This window comes from Saimiri boliviensis, chromosome 17 (assembly GCF_048565385.1).
Source record: "Saimiri boliviensis isolate mSaiBol1 chromosome 17, mSaiBol1.pri, whole genome shotgun sequence".
NCBI classification, from domain to species: domain Eukaryota; kingdom Metazoa; phylum Chordata; class Mammalia; order Primates; family Cebidae; genus Saimiri; species Saimiri boliviensis.
Window position 1 is genome coordinate 47,548,454 of NC_133465.1, and position 14,673 is coordinate 47,563,126.

The 14,673-nt window shown below is 54.2% G+C and overlaps 1 protein-coding gene across 2 annotated transcripts; it reads right to left on the reverse strand.

Moving 5' to 3' along the window:
- Positions 1-1,532: 1,532 nt before the first annotated feature.
- DHX58 (DExH-box helicase 58) lies at positions 1,533-14,339 on the reverse strand. 2 transcript variants are annotated; one of them, XM_010330611.3, is made up of 14 exons: positions 14,245-14,339; positions 13,735-13,809; positions 13,354-13,522; positions 12,915-13,116; positions 12,352-12,542; positions 11,548-11,664; positions 9,852-9,978; positions 9,462-9,653; positions 7,030-7,283; positions 6,329-6,478; positions 6,075-6,236; positions 4,937-5,127; positions 2,574-2,670; positions 1,533-2,336 (listed from the first exon to the last, which is right to left on the reverse strand). In XM_010330611.3, the coding sequence occupies exons 3-14, from the start codon at positions 13,519-13,521 to the stop codon at positions 2,151-2,153; spliced, it is 2,037 nt and encodes a 678-aa protein (XP_010328913.1). In that variant the 5' UTR covers position 13,522; positions 13,735-13,809; positions 14,245-14,339; the 3' UTR covers positions 1,533-2,150. The 2 variants fall into 2 exon arrangements, with proteins under 2 accessions (XP_010328913.1, XP_074244822.1); XM_074388721.1 differs by lacking the exon at positions 14,245-14,339 and adding an exon at positions 13,949-14,084.
- Between the last annotated feature and the right edge of the window lie 334 nt (positions 14,340-14,673).

Genomic DNA, 14,673 nt, shown 5'->3' on the forward strand with positions numbered 1-14,673 from the left:
GTAATCCCAGCACTTTGGGAGGATCACCTGAGCCCAGGAGTTGGAGACGAGACCAGCCCGGGCAACATAGTGGGACCTTGTCTATACACCACCTCCCTACCCCAAAAAATTAGGTGTGGTGGTATACACCTGTAGTCCCAGGTACTAAGGAGGTTGAGGTGGGAGGACTGCTTGAGCCTGGGAGGTCAAGGCTGCAGTGAGCCACAATTGCACTACTGCACTCTAGCCTGGGTGACAGAGTGAGTCCCTGTCTCAAAAACAAAACGAAAACAAAAAATGCAAAGCAGGGCTCAGTGGCTCACGCCTGTAATCCCAGCACTTTAAGAGGCCAAGGTGGGTGGATCATCTGAGCTCAGGAGTTTGAGACCAGCCTGTTAGGCAACATGGTGAAACCCTGTCTCGACCAAAAAAAAAAAATTAGCTAGGCATGGTGGCAGGCACCTGTAATCCTAGTTACTTGGGAGGCTGGGGCAGGAGGATCACTTGAGCCCAGAAGGCGGAGGTTGCAGTGAGCTGAGATCGCGACACTGCACTCCAGCCTGGGCAACAGAGCAAGACTCTGTCTCAAAAAAACCAAACACTGGCCGGGTGCGGTGGCTCAAGCTTGTAATCCCAGCACTTTGGGAGGCCGAGGCGGGTGGATCACGAGGTCGAGAGATCGAGACCATCCTGGTCAACATGGTGAAACCCTGTCTCTACTAAAAATACAAAAAATTAGCTGGGCATGGTGGCACGTGCCTGTAATCCCAGCTATTCAGGAGGCTGAGGCAGGAGAATTGCCTGAACCCAGGAGGCGGAGGTTGCAGTGAGCCGAGATCGCGCCATTGCACTCCAGCCTGGGTAACAAGAGTGAAACTCCGTCTCAAAAAAAAAAAAAAAAAAAAAAAAAACCAAACACTTAACACTAAAAATTACCACAAAGCAGGTCATTAGATGGGGAAGGGTGAGAGGTGTGGATTACAATGGGAACCAGGAAACTTCTGTTCTTTGAAAATTTCACTGAAGGGCTGGGCATGGTGGCTCACGCCTGTAATCCAAGCACTTGGAGGCCAAGGTGGGCGGATCACCTGAGGTTGGGAGTTCAAGACCAGCCTGACCAACATGGTGAAACCCTGTCTTAAAAAAAAAAAAAAGAGAAAAAGAAAATTCCACTGGAAGAAACAGGAAATTTTGAGACTGATAGCTATGTTCCTTATCTTGATTGTGGAGGATATGCATGATAAAACGTGTCCAGGCCGGGCAAGGTGGTGCAAGCCTGTAATCCCAGCACTTTGGGAGGATGAGGCAGGCGGATCGCCCGAGGTCAGGAGTTTGACCAACCTGGCTAACATGGTGAAACTCCATCTCTACTAAAAATACAAAAAAATCAGCTAGGCGTGGTGGTATGCGCCTGTAATCCCAGCTAATTGGGAGGCTGAGGCAGGAGAACCGCTTGAACCCAGAGGTGGAGGTTGCAATGATCCTAGATCGTGCCACTGTTCTTCAGCCTGGGCAACAAGAGTGAAACTGTTTCAAAAAAAAAAAAAAATGTATCCAATTGCACACTATATGTGCAGTTTATTTTCTACCAATTATATTCCAACAAAGACACCACACATTTTCTATCCCATTTTTCCATTTATTTTTATAAAGAGCCTCAAAAATTAGAAGCGGACCTGGTAGGGAAAGAATGTGATGATTCAGAGCATAGTATGGCAATTAATTAATTAATTAATTTATTTATTTATTTATTTGGCTAGTCAAGTGAAGCAGTGGGAGTGGAGAAGGAACAAGGAAATCTGTAACTGGTTGTGATCAATTAGTTGTAAACACCACTGCACTCGGACCAGCTGTTTTTTTTAATGGCAGCCAAGTTCAAAGTGTGGCAATTCTTTTGCCTCCATTTCGCCAGCTCCATCCAGTGCATACGAAAGTGTCTATGTGTGTGCGAGGTGGGTCTGGGGCTGAGGTCTGGCCCTCCAGTTGCTTCCCCATTGCGGCAGCCTAAGCCAGGATGCCCAGGACTCCTCTGTGACTGGTGGGCCTGATGCCCACAGCTGGTGATTCCAGAAGGAGGGGCCTGGACCAGGCTGTGTCCCGGGGAAGACGACGGCAGCTGTGGACTCTCCCGCCCCCTACAGCCCGAGCCGGGCACTGTAGCAACGAGGTGGTCAGTCCAAGGAGAGGTCCGTCAGGTTCTGGGCACAGTGCTGCAGGAAGTCAAAGTCAGGCACAGGGAAGGGTACGCGGGACCACTTTTTGGCCTGAATCCGCCCTTGAGGGGTCTGCAGAAGCATGCTGCGGACTTTGAGCGCTGGTAGCTTCACCGATTTGTAGATTATCTGCAGACCCCAGACCTGGGGTGAGACAGAGAGAGTAGGGTTTGGGTGTCTGGCCTCAGACTGGGTTTCTCTCAAGGTGGAATTCTGTGAATACAGGACCTTTGCTTCCCACCTGAGGCTGTCATACACTGGGCTCCCTTAGACAGGGGCTGGACCTCCCTCTTCAGACTGGAGGCCATGGGGTGGGAATGTCTCCCCTGTCCTAGTGAGGGCTGAGGACTCTGGGGCCTGGGACATGGCCCAGGCTCTTACCTCCCCACAGTTCCTGCAGCTGATGACACCCCCAGGCTTCCAGTCCTTGAAGACTTTGTTGATGACCACAGGCTCCCTGGAGACGTTATAGTAGATCCTGGAGAGGAAGTGGGGTGGCCACAGCCCTCATTGACCTTCCTCAGCCCCAGATCTCATGCCCTCCTACTGGCCAAGCCCCTGCCTGGACCTTGGGCTTTCCTGCTGGTCAAGAGGCACAGACTTCCTAGGCTAGGAAATCCAGTCTTCAGTGAGTTCTACCTGTGTGGCCTCCATCACATGCTCCCTTGTGCCCAGGCTCAAGCTCAGCATCGCTTACCCAGTCTTCACAGTCTCCTAACAAGTCTCTCTGCCTCCATGCTTACTCCCAATATCAAGCCATCCTTCCACCAACTGCTAGAGTGATCTAAAAATATAAATCTGCCCCGACATCCCCTTGCTTAAAATCCACCCAAGATTCCTAAGAAGAACTTCCTGCATAAAGGCTACACTTTCACACCTGACCTTTAAGATCTTCCACAGGCTAGTCTGTCTCTTTCTAAATCTCATTATTCACAGTCCCTTCCACTCAGGTCAACTGGTTTTTTTGTTTTGTTTGTTTTTTGAGACAGAGTCTTGCTCTGTCACCCAGGCTGGAGTGCAGTGGTGCGATCCTGGCTTGCTGCAGCCTCTGCCTCCTGGGTTCAAATGATTCTCATGCCTCAGCCGCCCAAGTAGCTGGGATTGCAGGCATGCGTCACCATGCCCAGCTAATTTTTTGTATTTTTTTTTGAGACGGAGTTTCGCTCTTGTTACCCAGGCTGGAGTGCAATGGCGCCATCTCGGCTCACCGCAACCTCCGCCTCCTGGGTTCAGGCAATTCTCCTGCCTCAGCCTCCTGAGTAGCTGGGATTACAGGCACACGCCACCATGCCCAGCTAATTTTTTGTATTTTTAGTAGAGACAGGGTTTCACCATGTTGATCAGGATGGTCTCGATCTCTTGACCTCGTGATCCACCCGCCTCAGTCTCCCAAAGTGCTGGGATTACAGGCTTGAGCCACCGCGCCCGGCTTGTATTTTTTTTTTTAGTAGAGAAGGGATTTCAGCCAGGCGTGATGGCTCATGCCTATAATCCCAGTACTTTGGGAGGCCGAGGTGGGCAGATCAGGAGGTCAAGAGATTGAGATCATCCTGGCCAACATGGTGAAACCTCGTCTCTACTAAAAATATAATTATTAGCCCAGCATGGTCATGCATGCCTATAGTCCCAGCTACTCAGGAGTCTGAGGCAGGAGAATCACTTGAACCCGGGAGGCAGAGGCTGTAGTGAGCTGAGATCATACCATTGCACTCCAGCCTGGCCACAGAGTGAGACCCGTCCCCCTGCTCCCCACCCCCTCCCCCCAAAAAAGAGGAGTTTCACCATGTTGGCCAGCCTGGTCTTGAACACCTAACTTCAAGTGATCCACCTGCCTCGGCCTCCCAAACTGTTGGAATTACAGGCATGAGTCACTGTGCCCTGCCCTCCATGGTTACCTTCTCATTTGCTCACATTGAAACCAGACCCATTGAGACCTAGCTGAAATTCGACCTCCTCAATTGAGAAAACCTGTGTGAAGATCCTTGGCACAGTGGCCTGGAACACAGAGGGTGACATAATAAATGGATGCAGGATGAGGGAAGGTCACTCTTTAGGAGACAGAGGATGGGGGATGGCTCAGGGACAGCCAGGCTCTCTTGATATCCTCACAGTAGGTAGAACCAGAGGGTCAATGTGTGGTCTTTTTTTTTTTTTTTTTTTTTTTTTTTTTTTGAGACGGAGTTTCGCTCCTTACCCAGGCTGGAGTGCAATCGCGCGATCTCGGCTCACCGCAACCTCCGCCTCCTGGGTTCAGGCAATTCTCCTGCCTCAGCCTCCTGAGTAGCTGGGATTACAGGCACACGCCACCATGCCCAGCTGATTTTTTGTATTTTTAATAGAGACAGGGTTTCACCATGTTGACCAGGATGGTCTTGAACTCTCGACCTTGTGATCCACCTGCCTTGGCCTCCCAAAGTGCTGGGATTACAGGCTTGAGCCACCGCGCCCGGCTCAATGTGTGGTCTTTTGACACTTAGTATCCTCCTGAATTCCAGTTCTTTCTCAACCAGAGAGTGGCTGTGGGAACTTGGGCAAGTCATGTAGTCTCTCTGAGCCTCTATTTCCTTGCCTGTAAAATGGGGACAGGGATAAAACCTGCCTAACCAGCTTATTGTGAAATGCAGAATCAGTACTTGCTACAATGCTCTTCAGCCTCCCAAAGCTTCAAAACACTGTCTGGATGGGAAGGATTCCTAGTCCCCCATCCCACACACCCTCCTGATAGCCCCTTCCATAGGTCTCACGAGAAGTTGGGGTTCACGTTGACGTGGTGGGCGCCCTCCACCTTCCGCAGGTCACTGCCGTGGCCCACGGCCACCATGCAGTTGATGCAGAGTAGCTGCACATGCTCCATGGGGAACTGCCGCCGCTGGCTCTCGCGCTGGGCTGCCTGGGCTACCCGCTTGGTCATGGCTGCCTGCTGCAGATCCTGGATCTGGGGTGGGAAGGGACACCAGGCATAGCTGGGGGTTAAGAGAATTGTCCCTAGGGGACAAAGGGTTCCAAAGATCTGAGATCATCTGTACCCAGAGAACCTCCTTAACCCTCCCTGGAGCTCTCTTAAAAGAGGCTGTGTTGCCAGGCGCAGGGACTCACATCTGTAATCCTAGCATTTTAGGAGGCCAAGGCAGGTGGATCATGAGGTCAGGAGTTTGAGACCAGCCTGGCCAACATGGTAAAACCCCGTCTCTACTAAAAATACAAAAGTAGCCGGACATGGTGGCACATGCCTGTAATCCTAGCTACTCAAGAGGCTGAGGCAGAGAATGCACCACTGCACTCAGCCTGGGTGACAGAGCAAGACTCTGTCTCGGGTGAAAAAAAAAAAAAAAAAAGAAGCTATGGAGAGAAACAGTATGGGTAGTGGGGGCAACAGCGGGAGGGGTAAGCTTTCTTTCTGAATCTTTGCTTCATCTTTGAAGGATTTCAGGCAAAGCTACTTCTGTGACTCTGTCATGGGGCATCATTAACAATTATGCTGGGGTAACAAGGAACACCCTGGACCAGGTGGTGGCTCTGCCTCAGGGGAACTGATGTTATAAGTCCCAGTTCTGGACTTATCTTCTGCACATGGACTTATTTCCTCCTCTCTGCCTGGTTCCAGAAGGGCTGTAATGCAGCTCTTGCAGATACATAAAGTATCTCATGGCAAGGATAAATCAAGAGCCCTGGATAAAGCCTGTTCCCAAGGCCTTCTGGAGTCCAGGCACTGCCTTCCCTGGCAGCCCCACACCTGGCGTCTCTCCAAACCTTCCCTAGGTGGGCAAATTTAGCTCTGAAATGTAGAGGAGACAGGGGGACATATGTGTGCTATCAGAAATCTGCCAGGGAGTGCTTCCTCCACCCCATCCCTCCCACAGGGCATGCAGGCCGTCTGCAGACCTTGGCCTGGTACTCGGCCCGGTCCATTTTCTGCACAGCAGCCACTGCCTGCTCCATCAGCGTCTCCAGCGCCTCGTTGATCAGCTCCCGCTGCAGCTCCCGACTACCCTTAGTTGCTACAAATGAGTACACACTCTGACCCGCTCGGGCACGACCTCTGGCCTGGGAAGGGAGACAAGGGCGGTCCTGAGTTGGGCTGGGGCCCCACACAGCAACCTGTGAGGGCTGCCGAGTGGAAGGGAATGTGTGCGCACCTGGACCATGGAGATCTCATTGGTTAGGAGCCCATAGCGCACCACCACATTGCACTGTGGGATGTCCAGCCCCTCCTCGGCCACACTCGTGGCCACCAGAAGGTTCAGGGTTCCACTTCGGAAATTCCGGATCACTTCTTGCTGGTCCTTCTGCAGGGGGAGGGCAGGGAGGAGAAAGAGGCTGGCTCAGGCTGACGCCTCCCTGCCAGAGCAGCCTCTCCTGGTTCAGCCCTCACTCTCAATCTTGGTCCATCTCCCTAGAGCACTTGAACCCCTTCTCTATCCCCAGGTACCCCCAGGATCATATCCATCTTCCCAGATGCCTATCCAACCCCTAACTTCCCTAGAGACTCTAAGAGTCCCTGACCCTCTAGGAACAACTCCCAAGCCATAATCTTCTCCTGCAGGGGACCCCAGACCTGATCTGCCCTGAGGATCTACATCACCCACCTTTTTCCTACAGACCCCCATGTCCTACCCTTCTGTCTGCAGGGACCCCCCAGACTGGGAGAGGCTTCAGCACTGGGGATGTCAGTGTCTACCCACCTCCCCCAGCTCCCTGCCCCTCTGCCTGGGGATAGTCAACCTTCTTCCCCCAGGGTCTCAATGTCCCCACCTCTCTGCGCTGAAGACCCTGTTCCCCGAACTTGTCTCCTATGGAATCCCCGCCACTGCACGGCGTCTTGCCCTGAAGCCCACACCTGGGTCATGTGGGTGCTCTGGCTGCTGTTCCCAGATCCGATCAGTAACTGGGCCCGGATGTCCACAGTCCGCAGGCCCGGCTGCTGCTGGAGCCACAGCAGGAGGGAGTGTGCGCTCTGGCGGGTGCGGGTGAAGATGATGCCCCGGGGGCTGTCAGAGCTCCTGAACTGCTTCTGCAGGATCTTTTCCAGCATCTCCAGTTTTGGATTCTCCAGGCCATGAGTTGCCAAGTGGGCCAGCACATTCTTGTGGTCTGTTGAAAAGTCCAAAAAGTTTGCCAGGTATAGTGGCGCATGTCTGTAATCCCAGCTACTTGTGAGGCTGAGGGCAGAAGGATTGCCTGAGCCCAGGAGGTCAAGGATGAAGAGAGCTGTGATTGTACCACTGTACTCTAAGCTGCGTAATAGAGTGAGACTTTGTCTCAAAAAAAAAAAAAAAAAAAAAAAAAAAAAAAAAAAAAAAAGAAAGAAAGAAAGAAAGAAAAGAAAAGGAAGGAAGGAAAGGGGCCGGGCGCAGTGGCTCACATTTGTAATCCCAGAACTTTGGAGGGTAAGGCAGGCAGATCATGAGGTCAAGAGATCAAGACCATCCTGGCAAACGTGGTGAAACCTCATCTCTATTAAAAGTTAGCTGGGCATGGTGGTGCACGCCTGTAATCCCAGCTACTCAGGAGGCTGAGGCAGAATATGCTTGAACTTGGGAGGCGGAGGTTGCGGTGAGCCGAGATCGCGCCACTGTACTCCAGCCTGGCAACAGAGGAAGGAAAGAAAGGAAGAAAAGAAAGGAAAGAAAGAAAGGAAAGGAAAAAGGAAGAGAGGAAGGAAGGAAGGAAGGGAGGAAGGGAGGAAGGGAGGGAGGGAGGGAGGGAGGAAGGGAGGGAGGGAGGAAGGAAGGGAGGGAGGGAGGGAGGAAGGGAGGAAGGGAGGGAGGAAGGGAGGGAGGGAGGAAGGAAGGGAGGAAGGAAGGAAGGGAGGAAGGGAGGGAGGAAGGGAGGGAGGGAGGAAGGAAGGGAGGGAGGGAGAGAGGGAAGGAAGGAGAGAGAGAGGGAGACCGACCAACCCCAAACAGAGGCAGAGGATTCAGGTCTTGGAGTGGGGAGGGCACTGGTGGAGGAGGTGGTCACAGGAATAGGAGTGCAGAAGGTGGGGGCGGGGGGAGGATGGAGCTCCTGCTTGACTCCCTGACCAGGAGCACCAAGACACATTTAAGGATGCCTCGACTGGGCGCAGTGTCTCACACCTGTAATCCCAACGCTTTGGGAGGCCAAGGTGGGTGGATCATTTCAAGTCAGGAGTTCAAGACCAGCCTGGACAACATGCTGAAACCCCATCTCTACAAAAAAGTACAAAAAGTAGCTGGATGTGCTGGTGTGCCCCTGTAGTCCCAGCTGCTCAGGAGGCTGAGGTGGGAGGATCACTTGAGCTGTGATCACGTCACTGCACTCCAGCCAGGGTGACAGTGAGACTCCCTCTCAAAGCAAAAACAAAAACAAAAAGGATGCCTCCTGCCGAGCCCACTCTCAAGGCCAGCCTCACAACAGGGTCATACAGTACAGAACCTCAGACCAGAGCCCTTCAACCCAGCCACCAGGATGACCCTTGAACTTTTCACTCTGACTTCTGCTACCCAGATCTTTTGAGTTCCAGCCTGTGCTGAGATTTTCAGCCTTAAAGTTCACCCTCTGACTTTCAGCCTTACTCTCCCAGTCTAAAGGAATCACTCCTAACTAGTGGTTTAAAAAAATCTGGGCCACCAGGTGTGGTGGCTCACGCCTGTAATCCTAGCACTTTGGGAGGCTGAGGTGGGTGGATCACCTGAGGTCAGGAGTTCAAGACCAGCCTGGCTATCATGGTGAAACCCCATCTTTAAATAAATAAATAAATAAATAAATAAATAAATAAAATTTAAAAATCTGGGCCAGGCGCAGTGACTCACACCTGTCATCGAAGCACTTTGGGAAGCAAAGGTAGAAGAATCACTTGAGCCCCGGAGTTAGAGACCAGCCTGGGCAACAAAGAGAGACTCCGCCTTTACAAAAAAAAATTTTTAATTAGCAGGGAGTGGTGGTGCCCACCTGCAATCCTGGCTACTCGGGAGGCTGAAGGGTGAAAATCACTTGAGCCCAGAAGGTCGAGGTTGCAGTGAGCTATCATTGCACAACTGTACGCCAGCCTGGGCGACAGAGCAAGATCCTGACTCTTAAAACAAAAGTCAATAATGTGAATCAATTTTAATAACTATGCAAAAACCTTCCCAAATGAGGAAATAAATCCGTCCTACCCATGGCCTTGAATTTTGGTTAGAAAAATAGGATCTCCACTAGTATCCTCGCGGGTACCTTCCCATCGGTCTTGGCACCTGTGCCCTAGCCTCTGATCTCGCATCCAGGCCCCATCACCCCCGCCCAAGAACCCCCCCTCCCGTCCCTCACCATTGAACAGGGCCAGCAGCCAGCGCTCAGCACACAGGATCTGGGTTTTAGTGGCGTGCTCCCTTTGATAGAAACTCTGCAGCGCAGCCAGGGCGTCCACGGCGCGGACGGTGTCGTGGATGAGGAGCGCGTCATTGTAGCGCCTCAGGTGAAGCGCGTAAACCCGTTGCTCCAGGAGCCCAGCCAAAGCCGCTGCCGGTAGAGGGCGGAGGGTCTGAGCGGGTCCCTGCCCGCCCCCTGCCCCACCCTCTGCCCGGCCCCATAGGGACCTCCCACTCAGACTCCACCCCTGGAGTGGCTAGGCCCCGCCCCTAGGGCCTCCGCCCAGGCAGGGCCCACCCCTGACCACTCCCACATCCTCGCCTCCGCCTGAGGGGCTGCCCCTCTCACCAGTCTCGCTCAGCTTCACCACCTGCTGCTCATATGTCTGTTTCCCAAAGTCCCGACTCAACTCAGGCATCTCCAGATGGTCGTGGATTTGGTCCATGAGCTTCTTCAGCAAGTCCCCAAACGGATCCTTAGCAAGAGGAGAGTTGGAGGGGATTCCCATACACGTGGGAAGGTGCCTGCGAGGATACTGGTGGACACCCCATTTTTCTAACCAAAATGTGTTGGAGGATGGGAATCAGTGGGGGCGCTGACCCCGGCGTGCAGCGCACAGAGACTGCCTCACCCATCTGTCTTAGCTGAGGTGAGAGCTCCAGAGGGAGGTTGGCTGGGGTGTGGAGGAGTCCTGGACAGAGGCAGGGGCCAGGTTCCTGCACCCGACTCCTGCTCTGTCTCACCCTCGATGTGCTCTTACCCTTTGGCCTGGGCATGGTGGGGCCTAGCACATGGATGTGCTTTGGTCAAGGAATAGGCAGAGGCAGACATCCGGGCCAGGATGACTCAGTGAGTTTAGGGGGCAGGCGCATACTCCACTTGCTATAGCCTGTTTGTGTAAGTTCATACTGACTCTGAGCCTCTATTGTCAGAAGAAGGTATAACTGCCCTGCTGATGCTGTGCACGGGGCTCAGTTCTGCATGGTAGGCCAGCGCATGTGGGCGCACCCAAAGAGAGAATAATGCTACTAACCCTTTTAAGGGAGAGCTGGTCACCTTGAAGGTGAGCAGCGGGGAGCCAGGAACCAGCTTGTGCCCAGAGGAAGAGAGTTAACTGCTGACCCTGACAGAGCTGGCCTTGCAGGCCAGGGAGTGCAGCTGCAGGCAGGGGGGTGGCAGGAGCCACAGAGCCAGAGCAGACAGCCCAGATAAAGTGGGACAGTGTGAGAGAGCTAGTGTGAGAGAGCCGCAGCTGCTAAATAAAACTACATTTTTTCTTTGTTTTTAAGACAGTTTCCCTCTTGTTGCCCAGGCTGGAGTGCAATGGTGCAATCTCGGTTCACTGCAACCTCTGCCTCCTGGGTTCAAGCGATTCTCCCGCCTCAGCCTGCCGAGTAGCTGGGATTACAGACATGCGCCACCACGCCTGGCTAATTTTATCTTGTTAGTAGAGACGGGGTTTCACCATGTTGGCCAGGCTGGTCTTGAACTCCTGACCTCAGATGATCTGCCAGCCTCGGCCTCCCAAAGTGCTGGGATCATAGGCGTGAGCCACTGTATCTGGCCTAAAATTACATTTCACCAGCCCATGGCCCCGCTGAGGGTTCTTTCAGATATCTGCTCATTCACTCCCCGCAGACCACAGCGTGGGCTCAAGCCTGTCGCCAAGTATAACATTGGTGTAGTTGTGGACCTGACACCTAGTCCTTGTCCTGTTCAGTCACAGCAGGCACCAGGCCCTGGCCGCATTGGAGAGGGCTCAGCACAGCCTCAGCACAAAGTGGCCCTGCTCTTTGGTTTGCAGAGCACTCCCCAGCATGTCAGTGCTGTGACAGGCGCAGGCGGTGCCTTCTGAGTCAATCTGAAGAGTGGGCTGTGGGCACGGGCTGTATCTGCCCCATTTCACGGAGAGGAGAAATTGAGGCTCAGACACAGAGCAAGTGACCTGAAGTCATACAGCTAGTGAGGGTGGAGTCAGGTGCCAAGCCTGGGGTCCTCACTTCACACGGGCTCCCACTCCCACCATGTCCCTGCCCCCGTGTACCTGGCTGCGCCTTTGGCAGAGGTCGTACTGTTTGCAAGGTTGCTGGCTGTGCTCCTGCAGCTGGGGGAAGTAGTTCTGGGGTGACATGATGCACCACGTGTCCAAGTTGGCACAGAGCTGGCGGCAACAGAAAGGACTTTACTGGAAAGTAAGGGTCTGTGGGGACAATGGGCAAACTTTTGGGGCAGGATGGATCCCAGCTGAGGACAGGAGAGGGGGAGGCCATTGGGGGCATGGACATTCATCTACTCAAATATTGCTCGCCCTCTCTGTGCCAGTCTTGTTCTAGGCACTGGGGACACAAAGGAACTCAGACTGGAGTTGGAGAGACAGATAATAAACCAGCAAAGAATAATGGAACCTTGCAGAGCGTTTTAACAAGCTCTGAAGAGGCTAGCACTGGATGATATGACAGAGAGCGGAGGGGGCCATCAGGGAGGACTTTGAAGAAGTGGCATTTAAGCTGCTCAGTGAATGACAAGGAGGAGGTAGCAGGTAAAGTTCAAAGGGAAGGGCATTCCAGGCAAAAGAAATGGTAAGTGCAAAGGTCCCAAGATGGGAAGAAGCCCGGCACATCCAAGAAGCAGAAGGCAGGCCAGCGTGGCTGTAATATGAACTACGGTTAATTCTTTGTGCCATAAGAAGCCATTGGAGGCTGGATCTTAGGTGAGGAAGGGGCCAGACCCTGCCATGGAGAGCCTGGGTAATGCTGGGGGGGATGGGGTAGTGGGTGGGCAGGCAGGGAGGGAGGGAGGGAGGTCCGTGGTGTGTCTGGTGGTGGGAGGTACACAGGGCCAGGCTGACCTGTAGGACATGGTTGATGGCTCCATCGAGCTTGGAGGCCCCGCCGGTGCCTGGGGAGGCTGTGAGACCCAACACCTGGGGCAGGGGCCGGGCCCTCTGGAGTTTAAGTTCTAGGTACCGGCTCATGATGACGTTGTAGACAGTGTCCTTGTGGGTGTGGTGGCACTCATCCACCACGATCAGGGAGAAGGCTGGGTGCACAATGGGGAAGGCTGTGACCCATGTTTGCCAAGCCCTTCCCTCCCATAAACTCTCAGGTAGTCCGCACAATAATCTAAGAACTCCTTCTTCCTTTCACAACCTGCAGCTGGGTCCCAGGATGAAAAGCCAGGCACGGGTGATTTCTCTCCATTTCACAGATTAGTAAATGGAGGCTCAGCTGGGGAAGGGAATTGCCTAAGATCCTACACCATAGCCCAGCCTGTTTCTGCTAATGTCTGCTGGGGTTTTGTAAACAGGCTCCCACAAAAACTCCCACCACCTTTACTTCGGGAGGTGCCCTGGGGTTGGCGGAGGAGGTACCCCGGGTGCATATCCTTTTTCCCCCTGTCCACGGCCCTCACCCGTGAGCTCCACGTGCTCCTCCTCCTCAGGGCTGGTCAGTGCCATCTGCAGCAGCTGTGCTGTGCAGATGAGCAGGTCATGGCACCGGGCCAGGTGGCCAAAGCCAGCACGTGGCCCCACGTCCCCACTCAAGGTTGTCATGGTCCAGCGTCCATCTAGCATGCGGCTGAACTCTTCACCATGCTGGGTCACCAGGTGCACCTGGGGGTGGAGAACGAGATGGGAAGAGAAAGCTGAATCTGGGGCCAGGGGAGTGGGGAGGAGGTAAGGTGACCCGCAGGACATAGCTGGGTACTGAGCCGGGGTGGAAAGACAGGTGAGCTTAGGGATGGCCACAGCAGCTCTGGAATTCTGGTAGGGACAGAGAGGCGCCTGAAGAGCTGAGACCCTGCTTGGTGGTGGGGGAGTGGGGCAGGACGGGCAGGGCAGACCACTCACCCTGTTGACCAATACAACCACCTTGGCTCCATCCACAGTCTCTAGGTGCTGCCTGGCCACATAAGCAGCTGCCCGGGTCTTCCCAGCACCAGTGGGCAGCCAGATGATGATATTCTTGCCCTCCAGGGCAGGCGTGATCACCTCCCGTTGGTAGGGCCGCAGCTCCATTCTGGGAATAGCGGGAGACTCAGACCCACTGGCCCCTCCACCCCTCCCAACTCCTGGCCAGACCAGTCTGTGCGGAGACTTCCCTTTTGCCCGGGACTCCACCCCACTTGAGGGAGGTGGGGCAGGACACCCTCAAAACCCATCAGGAGCCTGCTCCGTCGGGAGCGGGAGTAACACAGGCTACACCTGCCCCCTGCCCAGCCCAGGTCTCACCTGTTCTACCATGTAAGCTTGCCCAGGGCGGCCCTGCGTAGCTCAGCTCGGTGACGCTGTGCTCAGCTCAGAGATCTGAAATGGAAACCGAAACTGAGGGGAGGAGCCAGCTGAGCCGACTTAGGAATCTTCCATCCCTGCCCCGAGAAAAAGAATCAAGAAGAAAAAGAACCGTTTGTGCTAACAGTCATCGCCAACTGCCGCGAGTACAAACCCTGAATGGCGAGTACTGCCACTGTGCCAGCGCCAGGGTAGGCATCATCCTCTCCCTTGCTAGGACCACAGCTCCGTTCTGGGAATGGCAGGGGACTCGGACCCACTGGCCCCTCCACTCATCCCGCTCCTGGCCAGACCGGTCCATGCAGAGACCTCCCTTTGCCCAGGACTCCACCCCACTTGAGGGAGGTGGGGCAGGACACCCTCAGAACCCATCAGGAGCCTGCTTTGGCCAAAAGGTGGGGGTGGGAATAACACAAGCTACACCTGGCCCCTGCCCAGCCCGGGTCTCACCTGCTCCATCAGGTAGGCCTTAGCTCGGCCTCCTGCCTAGCCTGGTGCTGCTGTGCTCAGCACAGAGAGTAGAGATCGGATATGGAAACTGAAATTGAGGGGAGGAGCCAGATGAGCCGACTCAGGAAAACTCCCATCCCTGCCCCAAGAAAAAGAATCGAGTGTGCTGACAGGGAAGTACTCTCACTGTTACGGGTCCTCTACCCTCTGGCCCCTTTGCAGTCAGTTGTAACCACAGCTACCCAGGCAGGGGGTTCTGACCCGTTGCCCTGGCATCTGGATCAGGAGCAGCTTGGAGGAGGGAGGGTGGGCGGCTGCAGCCAGGCAGGACCCATCACCCTAGGACAGGCGTCCCCAAACTTTTTACACAGCGGGCCAGTTCACTGTCCCTCAGACTGCTGGAGGGCCGCCACATACTGTGCTCCTCTC

What these genes read in the sequence shown, in the direction of transcription:
- DHX58 (XM_010330611.3), bottom strand. Translation starts at nt 13,521, where the DNA reads ATGGAGCTGCGGCCCTACCAACGGGAGGTGATCACGCCTGCCCTGGAG. An exon ending in CCATCAACCATGTCCTACAG is followed by an intron (nt 11,665 to 12,351) that starts GTCAGCCTGGCC and finishes TGTTGCCGCCAG; the next exon opens with CTCTGTGCCAACTTGGACAC. An exon ending in GCTGCTGGCCCTGTTCAATG is followed by an intron (nt 7,284 to 9,461) that starts GTGAGGGACGGG and finishes ACTTTTCAACAG; the next exon opens with ACCACAAGAATGTGCTGGCC.